The sequence below is a fragment of the Fistularia commersonii genome, chromosome 9 (assembly GCF_037954325.1).
Source record: "Fistularia commersonii isolate RoL2024-O1a breed Wild chromosome 9, RoL_Fcom_v1.0, whole genome shotgun sequence".
NCBI classification, from domain to species: domain Eukaryota; kingdom Metazoa; phylum Chordata; class Actinopteri; order Syngnathiformes; family Fistulariidae; genus Fistularia; species Fistularia commersonii.
Window position 1 is genome coordinate 10717987 of NC_141292.1, and position 16690 is coordinate 10734676.

Sequence of the window (16690 nt, forward strand, 5' to 3'; positions counted from 1 at the left end):
ACCCCCGGACCACTTCCTCTTTGCAAGTGAAAAGAAGTGACGCCGTGCGCAGATTGACACGCCGCTCAACCGCCTGCGCTGCCACCGTGGGAACTGGGCGCCTGTGTGCGCGCTTGCGCGTGCGTGAACCCAAAGCGTGGTTTAGATGGGACGTGTGTGAAAGTGCTCGAGAGGACGAGGCGGAAACCGCGCTCGGTTTCCCCCACCCCACCTTCCGCAGTTAACCCCCCCTTTATTTGCGTCTCATCCACGTATCATTATAAAACCCAGGCCTCGCGGTTTTTACAGTCTTGCAAGACACACACACACACACACTTTTTCTCCCACACCTACTTTATACATTTGGTGCACGTCTCCCTGCGCCTGTGGCGGGACAGGAGGATAGCTCACAAGATGATAATAAATAAATAGCATTTAAAAAAAAAAAAAAAAAAACAGACAAACAAACCCTAATAAAAAACACATGCATGAACAGAATATGCAGAATCAGAATAAACTGTTTATCCCTGAGGGGCAATAGGGGGCACATGGGGTAGGAGCATCAAATTGTGGTGGTCAAAATAAAAAGTATAATAAATGATGATACGGAATTGAGCAAATTGTGCCGTTGGTAAGAGACTGTGAGAAAAGCTGCGCTCTGCATACATATAATAAATATATCATGATATAACTCTCGCTAGGGGACGACCGGTAAGGCGATGAGGAGTTTGCAGGGTTTAAAATGTGGGACTGACCTGCAAAGATTGTTTTGGGTTTTTTAAAAATTGGGCAGTCATGGAAGCAGGAAAGAGGTCTGAGGTATCGGTCAATTATTTTGGAGCAGACCACGGTGGTGCGTTCCAAGCGATTCCGGTCATGTAGGGAGATGGAATAGAACCAGCGGGTGAAGGAAAAGGTCATTACGTTCTCAATGAAGGCGAAATAAAACTTGGTTAGAATGGTGGATTATTACATTGTTATTACCATTCACTGCAACATGTTAATAGATGACACGCCATGTATTCCAAGCACCCACGCCTTTCGAGCCACTTCGCGACACTGTATCGCTCTCCGCCAACGACCCCATCGATGCATATTTACATGTATGTATATTGTAGCGAGTCACGGATGTTGGGGTTTATGTTGATGCTTGTTGTCTGTGTGGTTTTGAGGTCGCTGGAAATTTTGTGGGTGTGGTTTCCGGTGCAAAGACTTTAATTTTTTTTACCTGGAATTGGGCGGTAACAGTTAGTTGTATTGCAGGCTAGTGCTCATTAAACAGACGTTTTAACGATTCCAGAATAGAAGCTACAGGCTGTCGACCTGTGGGGGTGGAGTGGGAAGAATTAGTAAATGTAGAGTTTGTGATGTACGGTTGTATCAAGAGAAATATTTGGGAATAAAGCACCGACATTTGGAGTGAAACCTCCGTTTCAGACGTCTTCATACAATATACAGGACTGTCTCAGAAAATTAGAGTATAGTGATAAAGTTCTTTATCTTCTGTACTGCAATTAAAAAAACAAAAATGACTAATATTTTGAGATAGGATTTTTGAGTTTTCTTTAAGATGTAAGCCATAATCAGCAATATTAAAGTAATATTGCAATATTTCAGTTGATTTGCAATGAATCCAGAATGTATGACATTTTTGTTTTAGTAATTGCATCACAGAAGATAAGGAACTTTATCACAATATTCAAATTTTCTGAGACAGTCCTGTATATATGAATCTCTACAGGTGGCATCACATCACATTCCAGTCATCCGGCAGACGCTTTTAACCAAAGCGGCTTACGAGAAGTGCAATTCGGCCACCGAAAATCCAAAGTACCGGTAATCAGAAGTGCTCACTCGACCAAATAGCCATCTCAGATCCATGGCAAGAGACATTTATTCAATCCATCCATCGGCTCACAAATACGAGTGTGGTTGTGGCTCAGTTGGTTGAGCAGCCGTTCCTCCGATCAGAAGGTCGGCGCTCAGGATCCCGGCTTCTCCTATCTGGGTGCACACGTGCCCTTGAGCAAGGCACCAACCTCCCCAATTCGCTCCCTATATCTGTTTTTTTTTTGTTCGGACATGCAGTTTCTCGGGTCGAAGGTCGAAAAGGTCGGGTTTCAAAACCTTTCGAAAGTGTGAGAAAAGGAGATTTAGAGAAAGTAAAGAGGCGTCTTGGTGCAGCTGCAGACCTGCAGACCTTGGGCCTCTGCAGACTCCTACCGGTGCAAAGTAACCTTTCTAAGGTCGACGTCAGAAACAGCTGTATGTGTGTGTGTGTGTGTGTGTGTGTGTGTGTGCATGGATAGGGTGGGCGTCCGCCGCGCATGGGTTCGCTGTTGTCTCCAGGGTATTGCGGGAAGGGCGCAGAACGCATTGCGGGGAAAATGAAGAACATGTGTCCGACCATCTGAACTCTGGCTGCGGCGCGTGTGCACGCCAAAGTTTCTGCAGCTCCACCCCTCTGAGAACCCCTCACGCACTCCTCACGCACTCTGAGGAGCAACCACATCGATCGCGAGATTTGGGTAGCGTGTGTGCGTGATTTGCCGTCTCACATCATGTATGCATACAAAAAAAATCAATTCGACTCTTCCGACAAGCGCACACACACACACACACACACACACACACACACACACAAAGGAAAACGAAACAAGTGAAACTGTCAGATCAGCTCTGGACCCGACAGGAGGATCCTCGGGATTCCGAAAGGAGGCGAGGGAGAGTAAAAGAGGAGGATGAGGAGGAGATTCCAGACAGAAAAAAAATAAACTTTCAGGAGGAAGCACATGTAAAACTGTCATCTTTTTCCCTTTCCTTTTTTTCCATGCAATGACACACTGGCACCTTAGACGAAAGAGAGAGAGAGAGGGAGAGAGAGAGGGAGTGACGTATTACCGGGAAGGAGGGGCGATTTCAGCCGATTCATCCCCGGTACCACGTGTCCCCGGAGCGTGGGAAAGAGGCGAGCTTTTCTTCCCAGCAAAGAAAGAGCAAGGATCAAATAACACGGTCCTGCAGCAGAGAGACCGCGCTCTTGCAAGGAGGAGGCAGGGGCTGCGAGGGGCTGCGAGGGGCTGCGACCACCCGGACCAGGCTGCCTTCAGTGCAAGCGGGACTCATGCCTCGCTGAAAAAGCCAGCTTTATTTTTTTCCCTTTTTTTTTTTTTTTTTTTGGTGTGTGTGTGCATGTGCTAGAGGGGAAAGTAGGTCATGATATTTATACATAAATGCAGGAAGGCGTCTCTTTTGGGCACCCCGTTAGGGATGCAACCTGCAGGTTAGAGGTCTCTCTTTCTTTCTCTCTCTCTGTCAGACTGAAGCAACACCATCCTCTGCTGGCAGGACGAGTCTACTCTAAATGCCCCCCCACACACACACACACCCACACACACCCACGCACACACACACCCACAGGCATACGACTGTCTAATAATTCCAGAGAGAGAAGCCATCTCAAACTGCTAACGTCATAAAAATGCGTGGAATTTTCACCACCCGCTTCATAAAATGCATTTTAAAATGAAACACTTATTCCTATTATTATTTTGATTCCTATTATTATCTTGTTTGAAAACACACAAACACATGTGGTTAAATACTCCTGACAAAATGCCACATGCGTGATATTCCGGTTTGTTTTTGAAAAGGACCTCAAACCCAGGACGGACCCGACCCCAAGCTCAGGGCTGCTCAGTTACTTTTCCAAAAAGTCTCTCCTGTCAGGAAGCAAAAGGCAAGGATGACAAAACTATTAACTACATCAGCATTTTTTTTTTTTTTTAATAAAAAATATCAGCCTTTTATTACCCATCGTCTGCTGTTTATCTTGCACTCAGGGTCGTGGGGGATCAGGCGAGACGCGAGGAACACCCTGGACTGGTCGCCAGTTAATCGCAGGGCCACATATACAGACAAACAGTCATTCCGTCGCTCATTCGGGGCAATTTTCCCAATTTTTTTCCCATTTAATCTGCTGCATGTTTTTGGTCGGTGGGAGAAAAGCGGAGGAAAGCCACACAGGCAACTGCGCCACCATGCCGCCCGCTGCCTTTTATCATGTGCAACAATTAATGTAGATTTATTTCCCTATTATTGGACATTTTCTTCTATTTTCAGTCTGAATTGGGGGGGGAATTTTAAGCATCTTCATACCGTCTTACAACTTTATGTACCTATATTACATTACATTGCATTTGGCAGACACTTTTATCCAAAGCGACTTACAATAGAGGACATAGGGACTGCAAATACACTTGCAAAAACACGATGCACAGGAAATATACAGAACAGATGCACAGGAAATATACAGAACAGATATAAATAAATGTTAAATATGTAAATGTTAGCTGAGTAATGTTGTTCAGCAGAGAAACTACTCTGCCAACAATATGTTTTTTTGTTATGGTGCCCTTATTAAAATTTTGTTTGATTACTGGATAATTAGCTCTTTCAATTTTGATTTGATATCTTAAAAAATAAAGGATCTCGCTCACGACCTAAACTTTGGGAGCCTCTTTAGAATTAGACCAACAGATAATTGATTCTTAATGCTGAGCCATTACGGTGCACAGCAACCTTGTAGTTGATGAAACTGTTAATATGATATTCATTACCTGACTCTATGCGCAAGTGACCATGCCAGTTGGACACGATGATCTCCTTTAAATAGAAAGGGTGACAACTTGATAAATGCAAATCCATAAATGTCTGTCGCTTTGCACCTTTTAGGCCCGAGGGTGATTGGAGGAATTGGAGCACAAGTCTAGGTATACAGGAAGGCTCAAGGTGAAGTTTATCTGAGAATGCCAACGGACTGAATCAAAGCTTAATTGCATTACGAACAAAGAGAAAAAGGTGGAGGGTGGTGTTAAAGGAGGCATGAGGGGAATTCAATGAACACGCCTCACCTCTAGAAACGTTCCAGCAGTTGATTAAACCGCAACGGAAAGATGAATGGGTTCGGGGGGGGGAGGTGTAAGGAACAGCCGTGAGTCCGCGTGGATAAAGCTAATATTTTTGAAAAACCAAGGCATTACAGAAAACTGATCTTATCGGTACAAATGGCATGGCGGCGCGTTAATGAGCGGATTTGTCGCGATCTGAGACCGTATCCGATCGCCCTTCCACCTCCTTTGGAAATTGTTGTGGAAAACTGATGCAAGTGGTCGGTTAAGAAACACACATCTGCCAATTGTTAAGGCTAGAAAAATCGTTTCTTTTATGGGGGGGAAGGGGAGGGTACAAGCATACAAAAAGAATTTTTGGGATTTTTTTTTAATATAAAAGACAAGGGAGAAGGCCAGGGGAAATAGAATGGGGTCAACCCAGGCCAGGAACCCTATCCCCACTGTTAGTGTCACACCTGATGGACATCGACCGCCCAGGCGATGCCATCAATCCATCATCTCTTAGTTTTATCTGCTTGGTGAATTCCCAAGAATCCAGAATGCCTGTAAACACTGGTTCCCACTATTATTATCATTACAACAGCCTTTATTATCGTCTTTCATTCACAGCTGACTGACTGCAAGAACCAAATAGTGCTCAAAACACCCGCAAAGGATTAAAAGTGTTAGAGGTGTTTTCAGCAGTTTGAAAATCGCAACTAAAAATTTGCCAGTGACAAGCTGGGAAGAACTGAATGAAGAATTGCAATTTTTTTAAAAAAAGTCCCAAAGGAACATGGTTTTCCCTGCAACTGTTGTGGTATTTGAACCTTGGAGATGTTTTCGGGGGTTAAGTTCTTGAGGTCTGGAGGAATCACCCATGGAGATGTCTGCCTTCGCTCTCGGCACAACCGGCCGGGGCGGATGGAGTTTCGCTTTCAGTGCCAAAGTACTGCGTTTAATTAACTCTTTCCAGGAACCCCTCCGGCTCTGCCGCCCCGGATCATCCTCAAACTTTACAACCGGCAGTTTAGTGTTAATAAAAAGAATTCTGGTTGAGTTTAAAATGGTTCTTTGCAAATCTTCTGGCTTTCACTGGCTGAGTCAAAGTGATCCCCGGGGACAGATGCACGGCTCTGATTACGATGATGCAGCCCGGCTCGTGGAACGCCATAAAGTGCGTAATAAACAACACATGACATGAGGAATTAAAAAAAACAAGAAATAAAATCGACATGAAGATCTAGCTAAAACCTTATTTAGAACTTAAAATCAATCAATCAGGAAGTTGCTAGGTTTCAAGCATCCGTTCCTTAAGGTTCTGTTTTCGGCGTAGGGTTTTGGACCGCGGTGTCGTGCGGTCCTCCCGGGACGCACCCGGCGGACTCCGCGCCGTCCGTTATGCGCAAGACGTCCTGAAACATGGAGACAACGCGGCTGAAGTGGGAGCCCTCCCAGAACACCTTCCCGCACCTGGTGCACACGTAGAAGAGCGGGATCCTGTACAGAACCCCGGGGGGGACGGCATCCAACTGGATGGGCGCCCCACCGGAGAAGCTCAAGGTGTCCCGGTCCAGCTCAGACAGGTCTGCCCACTGGCACTGTGGGGTGTACCTGGGGAGATCGGGGGTTGGGACGCCGTCGGGCCTCGCCCTCTCCTGGGGGGAATCCTGTGGTGCATGGGAAGAATCCTGGTTGAGCAAAAGCCCTGGGAGAAAAGAAAGAGGTTTAGGGCACGGCGACGAAAAACTGAACAGACACTCGAACAGCAGTTTGTTCTGTAACTCACTGCCAGCAAAACGAATGAGCAAACATCCGGATTTTTACATTTGCTAGCTTTGGGCGGACATCGGTTTGTCTGTTTCAGTGCCATCTCCCTCTGATGCAGCCAGCCGGAGCTTATGAAACTCACGGAGGTAGTAATAACGCCTATTAGCTCAGTTTCACCTTAACACCAAATGCATTCTAGAAGGGCATGGAGTATGTCTTGATATTAAGATGGCCTTGTTTTCAAAATTGCTTTGTACCACATGATCATTCATTCATTCATGAATTCATTGTCTTTACTGCTTATCCTGCACTTGAGTTGCAAGGGGAGAGGGAGTTGGGGGGGTGAAGCCTATCCCAGCTGTCATTGGGCAAGAGGTTGGTATTCACCCTGAACTGGTTGCCAGTCAAATGCAACATATGGTGGCCACATATGGAGACAAACAACCATTCACTCTATCATTCACATGTCTGTGCAATTTAGCGTCTCCAATGATCCTCCTGCATGTTTTAGGACTGTTGGAGGAAACCGGAGAGCCTGCAGGAAACCCACAGAGACACAGTGAGAACATGAAAACTCCACACAAAAAGGCCCCAAAATTTGAATTGAAAACAAAAACAAAAGCTAACCACTGCGTCCCCATGAAGCCCTATGATTCCTTGAGGTATGGAAAATAATAGATTAAAAATCCATATACCCCCTTAGAATAAAAGACTGAGATAAACATCACATTAAAAGACCATTCAAATCGCTGAATGACTTTTTTAAAGGGTTTTAACATTTTTTTAGTGAATTGAATTCTTGGATCATGGTGTGCTGATTGGCGAGTTTACACAATGGCTCATCCTGATAGGAGAGGCGCAAACCTGTTCATTATATGCGGTAAAGCAAATTATTTCGACATTAGAATCTAATCTGGTTCAGGGGGCAAAAAAAGAAAGTAAAAAAAGAAAAAAACGGTGTTGGTACTTTAAGGGAGTGAAGAGTTTCTGACCTTTTTGCCGAGCCATCCTGATCATGTCCTCTTGCGGCACCGCAACGTACTGGTCGTTGTTACAAGCCTGGAATGATGGGGAAAAACGAAATTAAGAATGAAAAGATTAAATCGCCAGGTCAACAAGTGCTTCTGAGTACCATTTCCCACAATGGGGGAAAAAGAACCTTAATTCAACCAGTTACTTGGTGAGATTGTATCAAATTGTTGTAAGAAAAGGAAAAGTCTTTATACTAATTTGTAGCATAAGGGTGATGTCTCAGCCCAGAGCTGGTCAGGCCTATTTATTCAAAGTGATCGGATTATTTATTATTATCACTTTTATGTTTCATTAATCAGAAAAAAAAGCTTTTTAATTTGATCAGGGGGACAGACGTTTTATTAAAATGTCCTATTTTACAGTCCCAGAGAAAACGCTTGGCCTGTTCAGGTCGTACTTGGGAGTTCACACCGATAGCAGACAGACACTTTTCTAAGGATGTTGCTGTGGTGTGAAAGGGGACTTCAGTGTTACGTCAAGATCGGATCACTGTGGGAGCGTGTGTTGCATGCACGTGTATGTGTGTGTCTGTGCGTGCGTGCACTGAGAGCATTTACACCTCTGTAACGTTCACATGCTCTTGCAATCTGGTTCTCTGGGTAAGACATGACTGCCCTCTTGTTTGCCGGCCCCTAACCACAGGCAAGCACGCACACGCACACACAAATGTCTGACACACACACACACACACACACACACACACATACACACACACACATCCGTCTGTGAACTATCCTGACAGCATGTCAGTGCTAAAAGCCTTGTCAACACACCTGAGCCCCACCCAGCGAACAGCATTCCACTTAAAGGTAGGCTACCTAAGCTCACTTAGGCTCTTTTCTAGGGAAAAGTTACAGGGGACTGCATTTACACACACCCCCAACACACACACAACCCTTTCCAAAGCATTTCTTGGCCTCTGTGTGCTCACGCAGAGTCGTGTTTGCCTCTGTGGTGAGGGAGGTCAAGACGGGAGAAAGCGGCGAGACAGCGGAGGTATGGGAAGAGGCAAGGTGTCAGCTCCTGTCTTGTCTGGGAGGCTCTTCGCTCCTCCGGGACATTCTGAAGCTTTCTTTGTGTCACACTCCAGCGCATCCACGTGCACGGAATCACGGCTAAGGCCCACGCACACACACAAAGCAAGACTCAGTAGCGCGCATAAACCGCACGCCTGCAAATGCTCACACTTGCAAGCACTCAAGCGCGCGCGCACACCCCCACACACACACACACACACACACACATACATACGAGTGCAGCGGCAGCCAGGAAAACAGACCCAGCTATTTGCTTAGCTCAAAGTTTCCCAGAGTTAAGCAAGCCAGAACCTGCTCTGAACTCTGGGGTGTAAGCCGAGGACAGGCAGGCACGCACGCACAGCGTCTCTCACACACATGCAACCTGGATGGAAATAACTGCGACGGATTAAAACGGTGTGTTACGAATGCATGTGTGTGTGTGTGTGTGTGTGTGTGTCCTGAGATCCATCACACAGTCACAGCAGAGAAGTTGATAAAAAGCGACATCGGGATGGGGGCAGCGTGACAGCAACAATCGTCCGGTGGATCTTCAGTGATCCGCAGATCAAACCTGTGTGCGGACACTTTGAGGGTTCTTAAAATAAAAAAAAAAAAGAAATGACTTAAATAAGTTTGGTCTTCTGCTGCTTTAAAGCTGAATAAAGCCAGATGTTCGCACAATACTTCAATCTTACACTGAAACAGCGTCAGACGAGATGGTTTTTGAATTTTTTTTGTTGTTTTTTTTCTGCTGTTTTTGGCTCGTGGGAGCACATGAAGGCCAGATTTCTTTCTTTCTTTTCTTTCTTTTTTCTTGCACCACATAACTACTGGAATTTTAAGTCATGCATGTCATGAAGAACACATGAAGGCACAAACAAGCGAACCCTCCACAAACACCCTGCACCTCCACCGACACAGGAAAGCTGCGGGATCTTCTAAGCTGTGTGTGTGTGTCTGTGTATAGAGTGTGTTTTTTTTGATAACTTAGAACCGTGATCTGTTGGTCTGGACAGGACGGCCATTTGGACATTTTTTATTGTTGAACCTGAATGCAACTAGTCAACTGTGCTCTCTGGATCCTTTTCTTTTTTAAAAAAAATTCCCTTGGTGTTTATAATTTTTACCATCATGTTTCACCTTCACAGGGCCTGACGGGTTTCTTATGTAAGTCCCCACACGTACGGATGCTGTGTAGGTTGTTTTAAGCAGCTTTTGCAAATATAAAGACAGCCTGTTGCTGCGTATATATATACATACATATAACTAATATACAGCATTGACATTCTGTTTCTTTCTGTCTTTTGGTGTTTCGGAGGGCATCTCCGGCCTTCTCACACTCCGTGTGGCCGTTGCTGGAGAAAGAATGCTTCTTGCTGTGACAATAAAGGCTATCTAAAGTGTGATACTGTGTTTCAAAGGATGGGAGGTGGTGGAAAAAAGGGTGGGGGGGGAGAGAAAGGGGGATATTGGAGAGGAGGTAGGGGGAGGGATTTTTTTTCCCTAGCATGGTCACACACACACACACACACACACACACACTTGCACGACACAGGGTCTGTAGGCAGCTCCCATGGGAAAATCCTACACCAATCTAGAAAGGCGGTGCTTTCAGGGGCAATGTGGGGTCACATGGTCCGAGTAACCAATTGGGCACCGGTGATTTGATTCAAATTGTGGAAAGTCAGGTAAGGAGCAGCGTGGGAACCGGGGAGAAGAAGCTCAAGGCGGGGGTGGCAGGAGCGGCGCTGTCATCCCCCCCATTTGAAAATGTTTGTCTTTTCACTCTCAGCATGACTTTTGAGCCCAAGAAAAGGTTAAAATGCTTAATCCCGGCGTCCGGAGGCCTGCCGGGGTTGGACGACTGCTGGAAACAACAGGTTTCATTCAATGCGAAAGGAAAACAAACAAAAAAAAAAAAAAGAGATTGATCGCGTGTGTGCAAAATTCAGCCACCGGGCAGACATACATTTACAACTGGATAATAGACGTGGGTCCGCCGGGAGACAGATTTCACGCTGAAATGAAAAAAAAATAAACAGCTTCAGACTATTTTTCAAAACGACGAGCGAGAAGGGGCTGCATTCCCAGATGCGGTCTGACGTTCTTACGGTCTTAAGAGCCGCATCCTGGAATCTCTGATTTGCACAAAGGCATATAGTAGTCACCTTATCTAGGCAACATTTTTAATATTTTTATTTTCTATATTTTCCGATTTCCAACTTTGTATGCTACTGTTTTTAACTTGTAATATTTATAACCTGCCTAACTCTGCTACACTATCCATTTGCTGCTGCGTGAATTGAAAATTCAAAATTGTAGGACAATTAGAGGCCCATTCAGTTTAACTCTATTCTCTTCTGAAATGTTAGAAGAAACGAGGGGCATTTTCAAATTTTACACACCTCTAACAACAACTGTCTTTGTGTACATCGCATCTGTTGCTAAGTATTTGCCGACAGCATAAACCTGACCAGTTTGGGTGTTGTGACCGTCCAGTTAGGGGTCAGTTTCCGAGTGGTTCGGGAACACGAGGGGGAAAATACAGCAGCGACCTACTAAAATGTTCTTTCCCACAGTATCCTGAGGGTATCTGGCCAGTGTCTCAGCCCGGCAGTCTGAGGTAATTACCAGCTCTGTTAACTAACCACTACCACCTGACGGCAACTTGAACTTGGACCACGGCGGAGCCTGTCTGGGCTCGAACATCACACACACACGCACACACACATGCACACCTTGTTCTGACTCAGTTGTCCTTGCACGCATGAAAAGAAGGAAGAAAAAAACAAAACGGAAAACCTCGCACGGCTATTGACATTTACGGCAAACGCAGATGCACGCAGGGACAGCCTCCCCTGACTCAGCCAGCCGTCATTCCTTACACCTGTGTAAAACCCCAATCATACGATCCATTCATAACTTCTTCCTTCATTTTCCCAGGAGTGTAAATTCAAACGTGTTTTTCAGTCATTGTGAAATTACTAAAAAACTTCTTGATTTGACACTCACTATTTCTCTGGACAAGAATGTTTCTTGATTTGTTGTGTATGCATTTTACTGTTTAACATTATTTTTAACTATTTATCTGAATCTTGTGTTTTGTGCATGCATGTGGGCTTGTAAGAGAGCGATGAGCGAATGAGGTGTGTGAGAAAGTGTAGGAGACCAACGCACACTGGGGATGCCCCTACATTTCGCAAATCGCAATTTATAATAACAATAGAGCTTTTCTATTCTATTTCGATGCCAACATAGTTCCAATTGGGTGCAAGTATAGCTTTCGATACATACATTTGTATGTGTAAATATTTATATTCAATTCTGACAAGGGCCCTTTCTGCGTGGAATTTTGTACATTTTCCCAGTGCATGCGTGGGTTTCCTCTGTCTTCTCTGGTTTCCACCCACAGTCCAAAAATATGGAGGTGGTTCATCAGACCCTTATATTGGCCAGAGTTATGAATGACAGAGTGAATGTTTGTATGTCTCAATAAGACATGTAACTGAGCAAGTCAATGGTTGTGTATATGAGAGTGTATGGTTGAATTTATAGGACATATGACTGAGAGAGTCAATGGTTGTATGTCTTTATATTGTTTGAATGAGTGCGTGAATGGTATGTCTGTGGGCCTGCGATCGACAGGCAACAGGTCCAGGGTGAATCCAACCTCTGGTCTAATGACAGCTGGGATAGGCTTCAGCTCCTGCATGGCCCTTAGTGCAGGATAAGTGGTATAGATAATGAATGAATTGATATTTATATTTACGCTCATTCTAGTTAAAATCTTTTTGGCTAATGACTTATGGCAGTGGTCCCCAACCCCCAAGCCCCGGACCGGTATCGGTCCGTGGATCAATTGGAACGGGGCCGCTCAAGAAATAATCAATTATTTAAGTTGGATTTATTATCTGAGTCTGAACAATCTTTAGTTTGAAAAATCTTTTATTTTGAAAATTGACCAAAATCTCTCAGTTACATCTCGGTCACTTGATCGCCAAAAATGTAACCCACAAGCTGGTAAAATTAGTAAAAAACAGACGTCATACGGAAAGTTTCTTTTCGAAGGGGAAAAGGTCTAGTGAGGAGACAGAAGAAGAGCCTACATCTTCCAAGAAAAAGAAAGATTTTAACAGACAATACCAGGAGTTCTACTTGAAATGTGGATTTATCATAACAGGTGATTCCCACAGAACAAGCTGCTCTGCAAAATATGCAGCAATGAGGCAATGGAGCCTTCATTATACTCATGTTATGTTGTTGGCGCAATGTTACAAGAAGGTGCTAATAAAGGTGCATTCGCGTGCACAGTGGATTAACGTTTATTATCATAGTCGCAATATAAAGAATCTACGTGTACCCCCACCCCAATCCCCGGTCTGCGCTAAAATTGTCAAGCGTTGACCGGTCCGCAGTGATAAAAAGGTTGGGGATCACTGCCTTAAGGGATCCCGACAGCCAGTCTACCGCCTCCCTCTAACCCTATTCTTTGTATCCTCTTCACTCACAACAACTAAAGTCCCCTTGTTTTCATATGAGAGGTGAAATTCAGGAACCCCTGGACACATTTAGCTTCTATTAGACTCATTCTTGTTCAAAACAGTCAGACAGAACTTCAGAATGGTATGAATACAGTAAGTAGAAGCCAAATCGCCTTACTAAGATGAGCCGGTAGTTTAGAAGCTAACGTCCGGTGTGGAAAAATGGACCGAAACAGCCCTGTGAGAACTTTTCATCACAGTGTGAGGGGCCGTTGTTGACATGAAAACATTGGGGATCGCCTGCCAGCTCCACAGCGACAGAGGATCTGACTGCTTATGTCAACATATCCTGAGTGTTAAATATGAAGGCACTTTCTGCAGGTGGAGCAGAGTTCATCTGCAACTTCTTCTCCAGTATTGAACTTTTACAGGCAGCAAAAAATAAAAGCGCCAAAGCACATGACACAATTTACCATTTTTTATAAATTATTAACATGTAGCTGGAAGAGCGGTGAGAGTTGTGAACTTCTCGAGTGTGGTCGCTGTTCTCCGAACACCTTCGGTGGAAATACACCACCTCGCACTCAACCCAAACTCCCCTGCGACTGATGCAGACAATTCAACACTGGGAGAAAAGTACATGTCTGACAGGAAACGTGGCCTCCAGCCAAGCAGGATTCTCCGCGCATTGATATCGTGCTGCCAAATCTGTGTAAACAGGCAAACCCCTAGCAATTAGGGAGGTAATTTCATGTGGCGTTGCGTAAATGATACCAGTCGCCTGTCCGGTTTCTGGGTCCGTTTAGATTACTAATATATCTCGCACGTCTTATATATTATTAAAAAAACAAACTCCTGTCAAGCTCTTGTTCAATACCGCCCACGCCTCCTGTCTTGACGTCTACATTTCTTCCTTCCATCCCCGCCTTCCTTCCTTTGCTTACTCGTCTTTTTTTTTTTTTTTTTTTTTAAAGCACTTTGAAAAAGGGGTAATGGAGAAGATAATGGTCTTAAAAACCCCTACATATAGCCATCTCCCCATCACACAAACAGCCCAAATGCTTTCCCCCGGCTTGGCAGTCGCTTAATTCTGTTTTCTACCCACTCAACCTTCAACCTCACCCTCTATCCCCCACCACCACCCCCGACTGAAGCCATTCCTTCACTCATCCGCTGTCTTGGTTGAAGCTCCATCTACCCCCTTCCACCCCCCGCCTTCAATCTCCCTCGCTCCTTCTCGCTGGTTGTTTCTCACCTCTAACCTCCTTCTTTCTCTCTCTCACTCTCTCTCCTGTGCTCTCTCCTTTTTCTTCTTCTCTTTTCAAATGCCAGATAGTCAGGACCAGTCTGAGCCAAATAGCTCGGGAAAACAACGTGCTGAAAAGGTCCATTGACGACAACGCTTAGCGAGCGATGGTTTTCAAGTAGGGACAAAAACATCTCGTCTCAGAGATTAAAAAAAAAAAAGCTTGATTAGATGACGACCCAAGCAATGTTAATGAGTACATTTTCATATATGTGGAAAAATTAAAAAAAAAACCTTAATTGAAGATCTAGAGGTAATGCAATGGGCAACAGACGACATCCAACACTGTATCCAGTGTTTTCTCTAAAGCTATTGGAATTTTACAAAGGATAGTCGCTAAGTGCCTAATAGGCTCAGCTTCTCCGAATGTACTTGCAATTAGGTTTTTTTTAAGCGTCTTAAAACTTGCCAAGAGTGTGGGTAAATTAAATCGGTTTCTTGTTTTGATGATTTGGGCCCATTAAGCAAAATTACACTGAGAAAAACCTCACACGCTCAACCACATCAGTGTCCTTCAAACGGCGGATTTTGTTTCTGTCCGACATGTTATAAAAAGGCAACTGTGGGAGATCCACGCAAATGTTAATTCCCAGTGTCCTTTTAAGACAACACTGGTACTCCTGAGGTTATTCTTTTCTTCTTCTTTTTTCCCTACCACAATCGACATTGCCAACTGTCGTTTTCACGTGCTTTCACATCTGAAACATCTCAGCATTCATTTCATCTCCTCTCAGCCTGTTCAAGCTGCTCTCACTGGGACTTTTTCTGTTTTTCTGCTCAGGAATCTTTTAATCTTTTTCAATTCCTGAGCGCCCCCCCCCCCCCCCCCCGACTACCAAAATGCCGTTGAGCAAGACACAGAACCCCCTAACTGCTACCCAGGTGCTGCTTAGTGGCTGTCCACTGGTGGGTTAAATCAAGCAAAAATTGCTAATGTTGCATGGCGTGTATAACTGAACGTAACAAAATAAAGGGATTTCTTCCTCTACACCCACTCAATCCAAACTGAAATTCAACCAACTCTACCTGAATGCAACATGAACTACATCTGCTCACACACACACACACACACGCACACACACACGCAGCTATCCGTCATGGGAGAGCCACAGGCAGATTCCTTACCGTTTATCGCTGCCGGTGCATATTTTACACTCTAGCCCCCCCCCTACCTTTTTTTTTCTTCCCCTCATCTGTTCCTGATGTAGAGGCACGCAGGGAATGTTATTGTAATGCAGAGTGATTCATCCAGGACTTTAAATATTGACACTGGTTGCAGCGGTGTCTGCTGCTACTGGCCTGTTCTGTCCCAAGGAGTCTCGGACAAGGTTTTTTTTTTGGACGGAAAGGGTGTCTACGAATTGAATTTATATACTTGTCAGCATGTCTGCTGGTTTGAAAGTTGCGGGTTTGCAAAGCTACGGTTGGGTTTCATGAAAGGATCGACTTGGAAGGCTTCAGAGAAAGACCACCGAGTTGGGTCACACACAGTGGTCTGTATTTTCAATTCACTTTTATATTTGTTTGCACACCTTGTGTCACTTTTGACTCTAGCAATTTGAATTTCTTTACTTAATAGTTTTCTTTTTCAATTTCATGATGTTATGGTGCATAGTCCCATACATGTCATATTTAGTAATTCTTTTGGTTAGGCTCTGTATCTCACCCCTCTGTTCAACAGAACAAAGTAATCTGACGTTCAGGGAAGAAGAACTAAATAATGTTTACTTTTTGTATTTCAATTCATTTACAGGATCAGCAGGAGGAATCTTTGATAATGACAAGGTTTACAAAACTCCATGAGTGAATAAAAAGAAAATCAAAGCCTTCATTCTCTTTTAATTCTTTTTTTTAATATAGTGAATGCATTAATCTCTTTAGTCGGTATTAAATGACTCCAAACAAAACTCTGAGTGGATTAGATTTTTAAAACCCTAATGTTTATCAGCACATCACATGCAATGACAAGCAGAGCGTAGCCAGAGAACACGGACGACCTGGAGTTCCGGCTGTCTGGAACTACTCAGCTGTATGTGAAGTACAATTTATGTTTTCAGACAAACTGGGTGTGAAAAACCCTGCCCAGCAAGCCACTGTAACCTGGGCTTCAACCGGCCTGTTGTGTACATCTGAAAGCAGTCAGCCTTGAACCATCCAGCTCCCCGACGCCAAGTTTACGCTGTCACTCACCGACTCTCACCGGGTGTGTGT

General features: G+C 44.5%; 1 protein-coding gene across 3 annotated transcripts in view; it reads right to left on the minus strand.

The window, feature by feature from the left end:
• Window positions 1–3646: 3646 nt before the first annotated feature.
• The window catches only part of exd3 (exonuclease 3'-5' domain containing 3), a 44885-nt gene continuing 31841 nt past the window's right edge, over window positions 3647–16690 (minus strand). For 2 of the 3 annotated variants that reach the window (XM_086152447.1, XM_086152450.1), the window contains exons 20-21: window positions 7634–7700; window positions 3647–6579 (exon numbers count right to left, since the gene is read on the minus strand). In XM_086152447.1, the coding sequence (XP_086008573.1) occupies window positions 6185–6579; window positions 7634–7700 (462 nt within the window). In that variant the 3' untranslated portion in view covers window positions 3647–6184. The remainder of the gene's footprint in view (window positions 6580–7633; window positions 7701–16690) is intronic. The other variant, XM_086152448.1, reaches the window with a different exon arrangement.